The 13,251-nt window shown below is 52.1% G+C and overlaps 1 protein-coding gene across 2 annotated transcripts in view; it reads left to right on the top strand.

The window, feature by feature from the left end:
* Positions 1-13,251, top strand: part of ATP2A3 (ATPase sarcoplasmic/endoplasmic reticulum Ca2+ transporting 3) — a gene marked incomplete at its 5' end in the record, with an annotated part of 37,622 nt that overhangs the window by 20,387 nt on the left and 3,984 nt on the right. The window contains 7 exon segments of one of the 2 annotated variants that reach the window (XM_006167600.2): positions 3,838-4,058; positions 5,402-5,604; positions 6,089-6,174; positions 10,403-10,536; positions 11,533-11,650; positions 12,124-12,239; positions 12,592-12,681. In XM_006167600.2, coding sequence (XP_006167662.2) covers positions 3,838-4,058; positions 5,402-5,604; positions 6,089-6,174; positions 10,403-10,536; positions 11,533-11,650; positions 12,124-12,239; positions 12,592-12,681 — 968 coding nt within the window. 2 annotated transcript variants of the gene reach the window in all.

Raw genomic sequence — 13,251 nt, 5'->3', positions numbered from 1 at the left:
GCAGTTAGCGTAATGGCTATGTCGCTGGACTCCCATGTAGTCGACCGCGGTTCGAGTCCCGGACTTGGTGGCTTAAACTCACGCCGGGCACGTGTGCGTGCGTGCCCAAGATCCCGAGAGGAGAATGGAGGAGAAGGTATTGCGGCGCAGCCATCCCCCCCGGGGGGTGATTTCTCGCTTTCTATCTCTCTGTCTTTCTGTCTGTCTGGCAAGCACACACGCCCTATAGAAAAAGAAAAAAAAAAAAAAAAACATGCTTGGCACATGTGCGTGTGTGTCCAAAATTCTGAGAAGAGAATGCAGGAGGAGGGATTGTGGCATGGCCATTCCCCGGGGGGTGGTTGTTCACTTTCCCTCTCTCTGTCTCTTTCTGGTGAGTGCACGTGCCCTATGGCAAAAACAACAACAACAAAATTCAAACCTAAAGAGAAATTGAAATAGTTTTATAGCAAACACCTGTCTACACAACAGCTAGCTTCTACAATTCCCATTTTATTTTGTGTTTCATCACATGCCTGTCCTTCTATTCATGCTGTATTCATCTTAGTCCATCTTTTCTTAAATATATTTATGTTTCTAAGTGAGTTTCAGACAGCAGTACATTTCACCCTCACATATGTTAGAAAACCTAACAGGGAGCGGGGGGGAGCGTTTGCTTGTGGTTCTGGTTTTTTCTTTTTGAGGTAAAATTGCTTATAACAAGATGCACAGATCTTAAGCATACTATTTGATGAGTTTAGATGCATCACAGAGGTGTATAACACAAACCCTTATCAAGTTATGAAACATTTGGCCTAGTGCCATAGCACACCTTAGGTGCTGTGGACAGCGTGCTGGATTCCACGTGGCTTACTAGGGTTTGAGTCCTGGCTCTATAGATTTAAAAAAGATTCTGGGTGAATGCAGGTGTGTTCAGGACTCTGATGGGAAAGAGAATTAGAGGAGAAAGGATTGGGGCATGATCAGGCCCCACTGAGGAGTGATCTCTCTGTCTCTCATATTGGGTCATCAGAAAAGTCATGACCAGGACCAGCAGTTAGCATAATGGCTATGTCGCTGGACTCCCATGTAGTTGACCACAGTTCGAGTCCCGGACCTGGTGGCTTAAACTCACGCCGGGCGCACATGTGTGTACAAGCCCAAGACTGCAAAAGGCGAATGGAGAAGGGATTGCGGAGTGGCCATCTCCCCTGGGGAGTGATTTCTCGCTTTCTGTCTTTCTGTCTTTCTCTGTTTTTCTGGTGAGTGCACGCACCCTATAGCAAAAACCTCTCCCCCACAAAAAAGAAAAAAGAAGTCATGACCCATTTTTGCAGAGAAACATACAACCCAATACACGGATATACACCTTTTGGCATTAAAAAATATATATGAAACTGTACCATGAAGTTCCTCCACATTCCTTGCCATCAGTCCTCTCTCACACCAGGCAACCACTGTTTCTAATCTTTTCGACCATAAATTAGTCTTGTCTATCCTACATTTTTGTATCAGTGGGATCGTATGGTATATACCTTTGTGTCTGGCCTCTGTTTTGATGTGGGGATCTGTAAACGATTCCTTCTGTACTGAGCCACTTTTCCTTGTATCAACCTACCAGTTTATTTATCTGTTCACCTTTGGATCGACATTTAGTTTGGGCTCAGTTTTTGTTCTGTCTTCTTGATTGTCGACTTGTTCTTCAGCAGTAGTCTGATTCTTGACCTCAGTCTACCCCTAACCTGGCCGCTGTTATTAATCTGACCTCCAGTTTAACCTAGTCATTACCTTAACCCCGACCTTTGACCCAGCTTTGACCTGGATATTATTGAGCTGAGCACCAGCCTTGACTTGACTGCAACTGTAACCTGATTGTTGATCATGTTTTTTTAATTTCCAGAGGGTGCATGTCTCACCAGAGAGAGACAGAGGAAGAGAGAGGAGACAGTACTTTCCAATAGGACATAGTCATGCCATGGTCCCTTTCCCTCTATTTCTCCATCCTGTTGTTGGGGCCGTGCATGTACATACACCCAGCATGTTTTTCAAGCCACCAGGGTTGGGACTCTAACTGCTTTTGGCCATATGGGAACCAGCTCCCTTAACCACTAGGCAACAGGGCTGACCCTCACCTTTGACCTGTGTGCTGACATTGAACCTGACCATAGCCTCCCTCTTAATATGATTCTTTATTCTGAGCTCAATCCTTCTAGGGGTTCCAGTCCAGACCTACACCCAGACCTGATCCCTGACATTGACCTGAACAACACTTTATGGTGACTTCCACTTTGATCTGGCCCCCAATCTTTTTTTTTTTTTTAAGAATTATTTATTTTATTTATTATTCAATTTGACCAGAAAGAGACAAGGAGTGAGAGAGAGGGTGAGTAAGAAAGGAAGCTGCCAGGTCCAGGCCTTGAACTATGGTCAGCTATGTGTGAGTCCAGCTCCCCAACTACCATGCCACTTACTGGCCCCATGACCACCAATCTTGACCTTAACGATCTTGACCTTGACTCCAACTCCAAACCTATGATATCATTCATTATGTGGATGATAACCTTGACCTCTTCCTTAATCTATTTTATTATTATTATTTTCTTTTCTTTTTTTGAGAGGTTTTTGCTAGAGGGCGTGTGCGCTCGCCAGAAAGACAGAGAGACAGGGAGATAGAAAGCGAGAAGGGGGGATGGCCACGCTGCAATCCCTTCTCCTCCATTCTCCTCTCGGGATCTTGGGCACGCACGCACATACGCCTGATGTGACTTTAAGCCACCAGGTCTGGGACTTGAACCACAGTCCACTACGTGGGAGTCCAGTGACATAGCCATTATGCTAACTGCTGGTCCCTATTTTATTTTTTTTTTCCAGAGGGATTTTTGCTATAGGGCGTGTGTGCTCACCAAAGAGACAGAGAGAGACACGGAGACAGAAAGTGAGAAATCACTCCCCAAGGGGATAGGCATGCCACAATCCCTTCTTGGGATTTTGGACACACACACACACACGCGCCCAGTATGACTACCCCTGCCCAAGTCAACCACGTGGGAATTGAGTGATGGGACATAACCATTACACCATCTGCTGGTCCCACCTTAGTCTGTTTTATTATCTTGAGTCTGAGCCCACTCCTGACTCTGACCTTCACCTTAGTTATAACCTTCATCTTGACCACAACTCCTACCTGGCCCGTTACCTGGGCCACAACCTTGACCTCATCCCTGAGTTAGTCTCAACTTTCTTCCTTTCTTGAGTCTCATCTTTTTTTTTTATTTGTTTTATTTTGGAGAGGTTTTATTTGTTTGTTTGTTTTTTGTTTGTTTGTTTGTTTTTGCTATAGGGTGTGTGTGCTCGCCAGAAAGACAGAGAGAGACAAACAGAAAGTGAGAAATCACCCCCAGGGGGGATGGCTATGCCACAATCCCTTCTCCTCCATTCTCCTCTTGGGATTTTGGACACGCACACACACGTGCCTGGTGTGAGTTCAAACCACTGGGTCTGAGACTCAAACCGTGATTGACTACATGGGAGTGCAGTGACATAGCCATTACACCAACTGCTGGTCACGCTTGAATCTCCTCTTCTGTCTACACGCAACCTGAATTTCATCCTGCTCTTGTCAGTGGCCCACTTTTGTCCCATCCCTGCCCCATCATCTTCTCTGACCTTAGCCTTGATCTCCCCAACTTTGTCCTGCTGGCACCCTTTGCCTTCCTCATCCTCAGCCCAATCTCTGAGTTCATTCTTGACCCCACTGTTTGCTCTGTGCAGCTGTCTACTTCCTTGGGGTCATCCCTAAGATTGGGGGTGGTGAAAGAGAAGTATTGCGGGTGTGACCCTCCCTGACCTGGCCCACAGACTGGTGATGGGGTGAACGATGCACCAGCCCTGAAGAAAGCGGAGATCGGCATTGCCATGGGCTCAGGCACAGCCGTGGCCAAGTCGGCGGCAGAGATGGTGCTGTCAGATGACAACTTTGCCTCCATCGTGGCTGCGGTGGAAGAGGGCCGGGCCATCTACAGCAACATGAAGCAGTTCATCCGCTACCTCATCTCCTCCAACGTCGGCGAGGTCGTCTGGTAAGACCTGCATTCCCTCCTCCTAGCTCTCTGGACCAGCTCTCCATGTCCAAGATGGGAAAGGGCTTGTTTCCAGGTTGGGGGTGCAGAGATGGAGGGACACATGCCCTGGCTGGAACCTAAGATCCTACCTCAGGGTAGGTGGGGTACCTCATCATTCTCCAGAGGCCTTGGTGACCCATGGAGTACTCCAGCCCCCAAGGAGGTGCCCAAAGAGTCCCCAATCATCCCTCCAGCCATAGTCTTCTTCCCACTCTGAGACTCATGAGAAAGTAGCCCAGCTCTGGGCAGTAATGTATCTGTGTATGTATGTGTGTTATGTATGTACGTGTGCAGTAATGTATCTGTGTATGTATGTGTGTTATGTATGTACATGTGCAGTAATGTATCTGTGTATGTATGTGTGTTATGTATATACGTGTGCAGTAATGTATCTGTGTGTGTATGTGTGTTAGGGATGGACGTGTGCAGTAATGTATCTGTGTATGTATGTGTGTTATGTATGTACGTGTGCAGTAATGTATCTGTGTATGTATGTGTGTTATGTATATACGTGTGCAGTAATGTATCTGTGTATGTATGCGTGTTATGTATATACATGTGCAGTAATGTTATCTGTGTATGTATGTGTGTTCTGTATATACGTGTGCAGTAATGTTATCTGTGTATGTATGCGTGTTCTGTATATACGTGTGCATGTGGCATCTCTCCTGAGGGAGTGATATGTATACGTGTGTTCCTGTGTGTGCACATGTGTTTCTCTACGTATATGTGTCTTTCTGCATGTTTACATATGTTTTGTATGTAAACAGACTCTGGTGCATCTTTAGGCATGAATACAAACAGGATTTATGCTCACATGTCACTGCACATAGTTCTGTTCACATGTGAGACCTGCCTGTGGAGAGCAGTGAGCACAAGTGTGCTGGACGTTGAAAATTCTGCATCTCTGCACATCAGGGCAGGCCTGTAGGTGCTGGCTTGTGTTTGTGAATTGTGTGGCATGTGCTAGGTTTTTGCACATGTCTAATGCTTGGGCGTGCACTGTTCACATGTGTGAGTGAGTGTGAGTGTGTACACTTGGCTTCTGCTAGGCCTAAAGAGCAGATAAGTCGCAGGTCCATAGCCAGGACTTGTGGGGAGGGGACAGAGTTGACCAGGCATGAGGCCAGGCCGTGTACATACATCCCTCACTTGTGCACACACACTGGAATTAGCACAGCGAGAAGGGACCACTGCGGAGATGGTGGGCAAGCTCGCCAGCCTGGGTGTAAGCAGGAACTGGACCGTCCGTCCAGTGAGGCTGGGCCTGCTGGGGCTAGAGCCCATGACTCTGGTTCTAGCATCTTCCTCACGGCAATTCTGGGCCTGCCCGAAGCCCTGATCCCCGTGCAGCTGCTCTGGGTGAACCTGGTGACAGATGGCCTCCCGGCCACGGCCCTAGGCTTCAACCCACCAGATCTGGACATCATGGAGAAGCTGCCCCGGAACCCTCACGAAGCCCTCATCAGTGGCTGGCTCTTCTTCCGATATCTGGCTATTGGAGGTAAGCAAGGCCCCAGCCCCCAGTGGACTTTCTTAGCAAGAGCTTCCTATCAGTTAGACTTGCGAACTACAGGTGATAGGACTCAAATGGCTTATGCCAGGAGAAATTGTGTGGAGCTCATGTAACTGAAAAGACTAGAGTACACTTCAGGCAGGGCTGGATTCAGGCTTCAGGATCATCGTCATATTTTGGCTCTGCTTCAGAACCATCTTGGGCAGGTGCACTCACTCTGTAGCAGAATGACTGCTGCAGCTCCAGCCCTCATGCTTACTCCCTTACTCCACCAAATTCAGCAGAAGAGTCTTTTAATCATACCCCTTCCCCCGGCAGATGCTGATTTCCAATCAGGATCCACCACTGGCACTGAGGGAAGGTGCCTGCAAACTCCATGGCTTAGCGACAGAAGTTCTGGGGACTGTTGGGAAGGGGACATGAGTGCCAGGAAACCCGGCTTGTTCACACAGCCAGTCTCCTCTCCCTGCAGTGTATGTAGGCCTGGCCACAGTAGCTGCTGCCACCTGGTGGTTCCTGTATGACGCCGAGGGACCTCATGTGACCTTCTACCAGCTGGTAAGCAAGCGATGACGGGGGCTGTGGAGGTTAGACCCAAGGTAGAGTGTACAGCTGCAAATGTGGCAGGACTCCCAGGGCAGAGGTGGCCAGAACCCCAGGTCGGCCAATAGCTGTCCTCCTCCCTCCACCTCCCCCGCGTGCGCATTTGTGACGTCCACCCTCTAAGGAGCCAAGCTCAGGTGCCGCTGGACACCTAGGGCCGCCAGCACAGCCCCCCAGCCCAGAGAGGAAGCTGCTTCCTCTGCCCTCCATTAGTTAGAGGGAGACCAAGGAGCCTGACTGCCCCTTTGTCAGGGAACTCTCGAAACGTGGAGGGTGTCCAAGAACGAGCCCTTGAATGGTGGAGTCTTGGGCAGAGTGTCAAACTGAGGAGGGGGCTTTCCCCCATGACCAAGAGATGTTTCCCATGGACGGGATCCACTGGCCTCTCGAGGTCCCTTGGCTGGCAGGTGCCCACCACAGGGTCGGCCTAGCGCAGCATAGCTCAGAAAATAAGTGAGGGAGTCCCTCAGCCGCCATCTGGTTCTCTGGCCCTCAGACCAAGCAGCCGATTCATCTCTGCCTGAAGAACTTCCCTGTGCAGTTTCTGGTGTACGCAGAGCTGAGGGTGTGGGGTGTCCTCTGTGTGCCTGCCATCGTCCCCTGAGAGGGGGCAGCCCAGGGCACTCTCTGGCTCCCACCAGCCCTCAAGCATGTGGGGTGGTCCATTCTGGCAGTGGTGCAGTCATGGGTCCCAGGCCCTCATCCCAGAGGCCAGCACCCCTGCTCCTCCTGACCTGGGCTGAGCTCCTTCAGCTCCTGTGCATGTGGCTATGCTGCCTTCCTCCAGCCTGTTGCTGCTATTATCTTTATACAAAGGGCCCCAAATCCCCGAGGGCCCCTACACACATCCCTCACCTCTCTCTGAGCCCCAACCCCATAAATCCAGTGAATACCTTCTCCATGATGTCCCACAGGCCTACTGCAAACCATAGGTCCCAAACCATGTCTGTCACCCTCTCCCCAAACTGATCCCTCTCCTCCATCCCTTCTCAGTTCCACCGCCAGGCTGGTCCTCCAGTCTGGACACCTGCCTCCCCCGTGCCATCGCCAGTCCTGGTGGTGCTACCTTGTCACTAGCTTTTATGTCACCCCATTCGTGTGTAGCCACTTGGCCAGGTAATGCCTATTCAGAACCCACCGTGTGCCAGGCCCAGAATACTAGGGACATAGCAGTGAGCAAGCGGGCAGTCCCTGCAAAGAGCTTGCAGTCTGGTGGGGAGAGAGCCATGGAAAGGGGCCGTTGCATTTCAGGGCAGGAGGTGCTAAGGTAGAGGAGGCTGGTGGTGAGTCAGAGGTGGTCAAACGTTGTAAAACTTTCAAGTCATTGGGATTTCAGGAGGGAGGTCCAGACCCCCATGGTTCCAGCAGGAAACTGTCAAGAGGCAGCAGAGTGGTTAAGGGAAGGGGGCACAGAGGCTGGATCCCGGCTGTCTGGAGTCACACCTTCTTTGTACTGTGTGCTAGCTGTGTGACCTTGGGCAGGCTGTTTACCTTCTCTGGGCCTTAGTTTCATCTGTAAAATGGATGATCACAGTTCTTACCTCACACAGCTATCAAGAGGATTAACTGAGTTCATACTTATAAAATGTGTAAAATGTCACCTGTCTGGGCCAGCCAGTCGTGTGGTGGTTTAAAGCAGCTGGATCTCATATGACTGACTGCATGGTTTGAGTCCTGGACCCGGTGCCTTGAAAAACACATCAGCCGAGTGTGCCTGTGTGCCTGAAATCCCAAAAGGGACAGGAATGGAGGAGAAAGAATTGCATCATGACCACCCCTGGGGGGGGTCTCTCTCTCTCTCTCGTGAGCACATGTACCCTCTAGCAAATTAAAAGAAAAGGTCACCTGTCTCGTATTAAGAGCTACGGAAGTGTTAAGTTAATAAAATCCAAGGGGGCCTGGCAGGAGAAGGTGAACAGGAAATGACAGAGAGGGCAAGAGGAGCAGTGGCCTCATCAGTAGAAATGGGCTCCCATGGGGGTCCCCGATGCACCTACGGGATAGAAGTTCCAGCTCTGAGACCCGGTGAGATAAGACAGTCTGCCCCGGGTGGGTGTGCATGGCGAGAGCAGTGGCTCTGTTGAAACGTCTTGCTACGATCCTGAGGGTGTTTTCTTCCTGTGCACGTGCCCAGGGCTGTAAGCGCGCACGTGCCCAGGTTGGAGATGTGTGTGTCTGCAGCTGGGTGTACCTGATCGCAGACGCCGTTAGGATCTGGGAGGGTGGGCCTGGTGGCAGGGACACAGTGGGAGAGTATTTGATTGGGTCACTGGATGGGTAGAAGCAAGGTCAAAGTTTATGGCATTTCCTCTTCTTGACATGGAATAAAAACATGTACCTTTGCTCCTAATAATGGAACTTGGTTTTGGAGAAAATTCCCACCATTGATTTAAGAAAGATTCTTAGGCCAGTCCTGTGGCCCACAGGTTAAGGAAGCTGGATCCCACATGGCTAACCTTGAGGTTCAAGTCCAGGACTTGGCAGGTGGAGAATCATGCTGGGTGCATGTGCATGCCCCAAATCCTGACAGGATGGAGAAATGGAGGAGACGGGATGGCAGAGTGACCATGCCCTACTGGGGATGTTTTCTCTCCCTCTCTCTGTCTCTCTCTAGTGAGCACATATGCCCTCTGGGTTTTAAACAAACAAAAAGATTATCTTTGTTCTAAGTCTAGCCAAGCCATAGTCTTCTATCACTTTTTCTTCCTGCAGGAGAGAGAAGAGAAGGGTGCACACAGTCGCCCTACTCATGGTTGTGTGGTGTGGGAAAACGGGCCGTATCACTGGGCAGTAGGTCAGACAGCTGGTCACATTTAGATAGATTTCTCTTTGAGGATTATTTTCCTAGTCTGTGGCCCTAGTTTCTAAACCCTTCGCTTAAGAGATTTCTATTTTCAGATTAGACCCCTGGGGACAGATTTGTGCCGTTAGAGAACTGAGCTGCTGAATCAGGTTCTGAACACTCATCCTCATCCCCATGGTGTGGAAGAGAACGAGACAGAAGTTCTCCCGAGTATCCTCAGTTGAGCCTCTTATCGTGACAGAGTCTACGAGCAAGGCTTAGGAGCGGAAAGAAAGCTCTCCCCTGGGGCTGGAGGGCCGAAGGCCAGTTCCTTTATCAAGCCCTGACAGCTTGTTAATTACAGAGAAGCTGAGTGTTAAGGCCTTGTCTGGCTAGTCCAGGTCACGAGCGACAAGCAGATGTCATGGCAGGAATAGAGCGAGTTGGGAATGGGCTCCCGTTCATTAGCGGTGAATGGGGCATGAGTAGCTTTCGTCTTGACAGTGAAGGTGTATTCCATTCTAGCATGAGTTTGTCGGTTGCTTTTCTTTTCTTTTTAAGAATTATTTGTTTAATTCCATTTGTTATTATTATTTTTTAATTTGACCAGACAGAGACAGAGAGAAAGGGAAAGTGAGAAAGCAAGCCACCAGGTCCAAGACTCAAACTGTGGGAGTCCAGCACCTTTAACCACCACGCTACCTGCCGGCCACTGTTGGTTGCTTTTCACATGCATTTACTTATGCAGTGGTCTTGCAAGCAGATGTCATGGCAGGAATAGAGCGAGTTGGGAATGGGCTCCCGTTCATTAGCGGTGAATGGGGCATGAGTAGCTTTAGTCTTGACAGTGAAGGTGTATTCCATTCTAGCATGAGTTTGTCGGTTGCTTTTCTTTTCTTTTTAAGAATTATTTGTTTAATTCCATTTGTTATTATTATTTTTTAATTTGACCAGACAGAGACAGAGAAAGAAAGGGAAAGTGAGAAAGCAAGTCACCAGGTCCAAGACTCAAACTGTGGGAGTCCAGCACCTTTAACCACCACGCTACCTGCCGGCCACTGTTGGTTGCTTTTCACATGCATTTACTTATGCAGTGGTCTTGGTCCATTACCACCCCCATTCTTGCAGCTCAGGGACCAGGAGACCCCATACGCCCTCAGGGTGTAGCTAGACCCTCCCCCTAGCTCCAGGGCCCTGGCTTTCCTCCCAGCCTTATGCCAGCTGCTCTGCCTCGGATCTGCTGTACACCTGCCCAGAACAATTTTCCGCTCTCTGTGCACTGCTTCTCCCAGCATGGTGCAGCCTCTGGCCCTGGCTGAGCACCTCTCCAGGGGTGGGGTCTCACCCACCAGCCCTTCCCCTGACCTGTTGCCCTCCCTGACCCCACCCTGCTGTCCTCAGAGGAACTTCCTGAAATGCTCCGAAGACAACCCGCTCTTCGCCGGCATTGACTGCGAGGTCTTCGAGTCACGCTTCCCCACGACCATGGCCTTGTCTGTGCTCGTGACCATCGAAATGTGCAATGCCCTCAACAGGTGGGCTGGGCGGAGGGCCCGAGTGGGCTGAGGATCGGGTCTGAGGTCAGTGGGGTCCAAGTTGGAGTGTGAAGGATAGCGGGTCCCAGACAAGGGAGTGGGCGTCAGCGGTTCCAAGAGTGAGTGTGAGGGTCAGGGTGTGGTCCAAGAGTCCAGAATTGAGGTCCAGGGTTATGGAGGTCCAGGACAAGAGTGTGAGAACTTATGGGTCCGAGATAGGGGTGTGAGGCTCAGTTGAGGGTCCGTGATTGGAGCGTGCAGGTTGGGGGATCTGAGCCAGAGGAGTGAGGGTCAGGGGTTCTGAGAAGAGAGTGTGAGGGTCAGAGTGTGGTCCAGGGTTGGGGTATGAGGGTCAGAGGGGCCCAGAATTGGGGTCCAAGGGTTATGGGGTGCAGGACAGGAGAGTGAGGGTCAGTTGTGAGGTCCATGATTGTAGTAAAAGAGTCTGGTGGACCCATGATTGGGGTGTGAGGATTTGGGGGTCCAGGAGTGACTTAGGAGGGCCAGAGGACTCCAAGGGTTTGGTATGAAGGTTAGTGGGGCTGGAAGGCCCATGACTGGGGTGTGAGGGAAAGGGGGAGCCAGGGTTGGGGTGTGAGGGTCAGCAGGTTGTCCATGATTGAAATGTGAAGGTGGGGGGGGGACAGGATTGGGGTGTGAGGGTAAAGAGCGTCCATGACTGAGGTATGAGAGTAAGAGGGGGCAGGATTGGGGTGTGAGGATCAGGGAGGCCCTGAGGGGATTCTGAGAGTTAGAAGTGTCCATGATTAGGGACCCTAAGACGGGTCTGAAGAAACAGAGGAGCCAGGACTGGATCTGAGGGTGAGAGAAAAGGGGTGCGGCCCCAGGCCAGCCCTAGAGGACTGAGCGGCAGCAGTGACACCCAACTCCAGCCCTCCGTCCAGCTGGAGAGGTGCTGAGGTTACCCCAAGGGGCAGTGGGTGCCTGGCAAGGCCTCATGGCCTGGCACTCAGTGAGCACCCACGCCCTTGGCAGCGTCTCCGAGAACCAGTCGCTGCTGCGGATGCCGCCCTGGCTGAACCCCTGGCTGCTGGCGGCTGTGGCCGTGTCCATGGCCCTGCACTTCCTCATCCTGCTCGTGCCACCCCTGCCCGTGAGTCACCCCCGCCCACTCCCCTCCAGTTCCTAGGGCCACAGGGGCCAAGCAGTCCCAGGACACCGCAGGCCCTGGGTGGTCCCTGGGCCCCTCTGGGCACCCCCTTCAGTGCACAGTGGATGGGAGGGAGGTGAGCGTTCTGGCCAGCCACCGCCCTCCAGACCTGTCCCCTCCTCCGGCAGCTTCTTGCTAAGGGACTGTCCTAAGACTGGGGTGGGAGCAGGACCCTGCTCTGTGCCAGCAGAACCCACTTCCCAGCAGGAGGGACGAGACCTAACCTTGTGAGTGAGGGCAGGGGAGGGCACTTTGGCCAGAGGAAATGGAGTGGACAGAGATCTGAGGAGGACATGGGCATTTTAGAAGTGTTCATGTCCTCGTGGGAGTCCATTGGAGCCCACGTGGGTGAAGTGAGTAGAGGCCAGGGGGGCTGGCAGTCCTTCATTTAACAAGTCTCCCTCTGTCCCCACCAGCTCATTTTCCAGGTGACCCCTCTAAGTGGGCGCCAGTGGGTGGTGGTGCTCCAGATATCTCTGCCTGTCATCCTGCTTGACGAGGCCCTCAAGTACCTGTCCCGACATCATGTGGATGGTGAGTGAAGGAGGCCCCGAAACGCCGGCCCTGCTCCCTGTCTTCTCCAGCCCGCCTCCCACTTCCATCTGCTCCTGGGCTGCAGTGGATGCAGGGGACACGGTGGCCCCAGCTTCAGCTCCTTCTGGCAGTGGGGAAGGTGTTCTTGAGTCACGAAGTGGAGGACATGAAGGGGCTCTGGTGGCTGTGGCTCGAGGTGGCTGTGGGATGCATTGCAGGGGTCCTGGGCTCTCTGGGCCACCAATAGGAGCACTGCTCAGGGCCACACTGCCATGCTCACTGGCCACCGCCCTGCACACGGCCAGAGCACTGTGCTTCTTGCTAGGCCTTGGCCTCTGACCCCTGCACCCGGCCTGTCTTTATGCAGGCATTCTCAAGACAGTCCTGCAGGTCCGGAGTAGGCGGCTGCTGACCACCTCCCAGACCCCGGACCACACCGGGTTGGTCTCTTTGTGGGTGGGTGCAAGGCTCACCAGCTCTGGGTCTGCCTTACCCAGGAATGGAGGACAGAGTGGCAGGGTCAGGGTGGCAAGGGCAGTGTGTCAGTGAGCAGGCATGGGGTCCACCCACCTGCCTCCGCCAAGCAGGTTCAGAGAGCAGGCGATTCTGAAGCCCTCAGAGGCAAGGGAGGCACATCACGGTCACTATCTCAGCAGCTCGGGAAAGGAGGAAGCAGGGCTCAGCCTGTTCCTGGAGCTTGCACAGAGGCAGCGACCATGTGGCTGGCCTGCTATAGAGGGCCCGGGTTGAGCCAGCCAACGGCTGGGCCTGCGCTGGACATGCTGGGTCTTTGGGGGCCACCTCTGGTAGGAATATGTCCCAACCCCAGGGAAGAGGGTTGTCTATAAATAGATCAGGTGCCTGTCATTCCATAGGGACCAAGGCAATTGGCTGGCCCCGTTCTGCATGCCGGCCAGCCCTGCTGTGTGCTGCAAATATTGTATCTTTAAAACGGCCCAAATAGGAACCAGCAGTTAGCGTAATGGCTATGTCGCTGGACTCCCACGTAG

The sequence above is a fragment of the Tupaia chinensis genome, unplaced genomic scaffold (genome assembly GCF_000334495.1).
Source record: "Tupaia chinensis unplaced genomic scaffold, TupChi_1.0 Scaffold144899_1, whole genome shotgun sequence".
NCBI classification, from domain to species: domain Eukaryota; kingdom Metazoa; phylum Chordata; class Mammalia; order Scandentia; family Tupaiidae; genus Tupaia; species Tupaia belangeri.
Note: the sequence above shows the minus strand (reverse complement) of the source record. Positions and strands in the feature narration are given on the sequence as shown.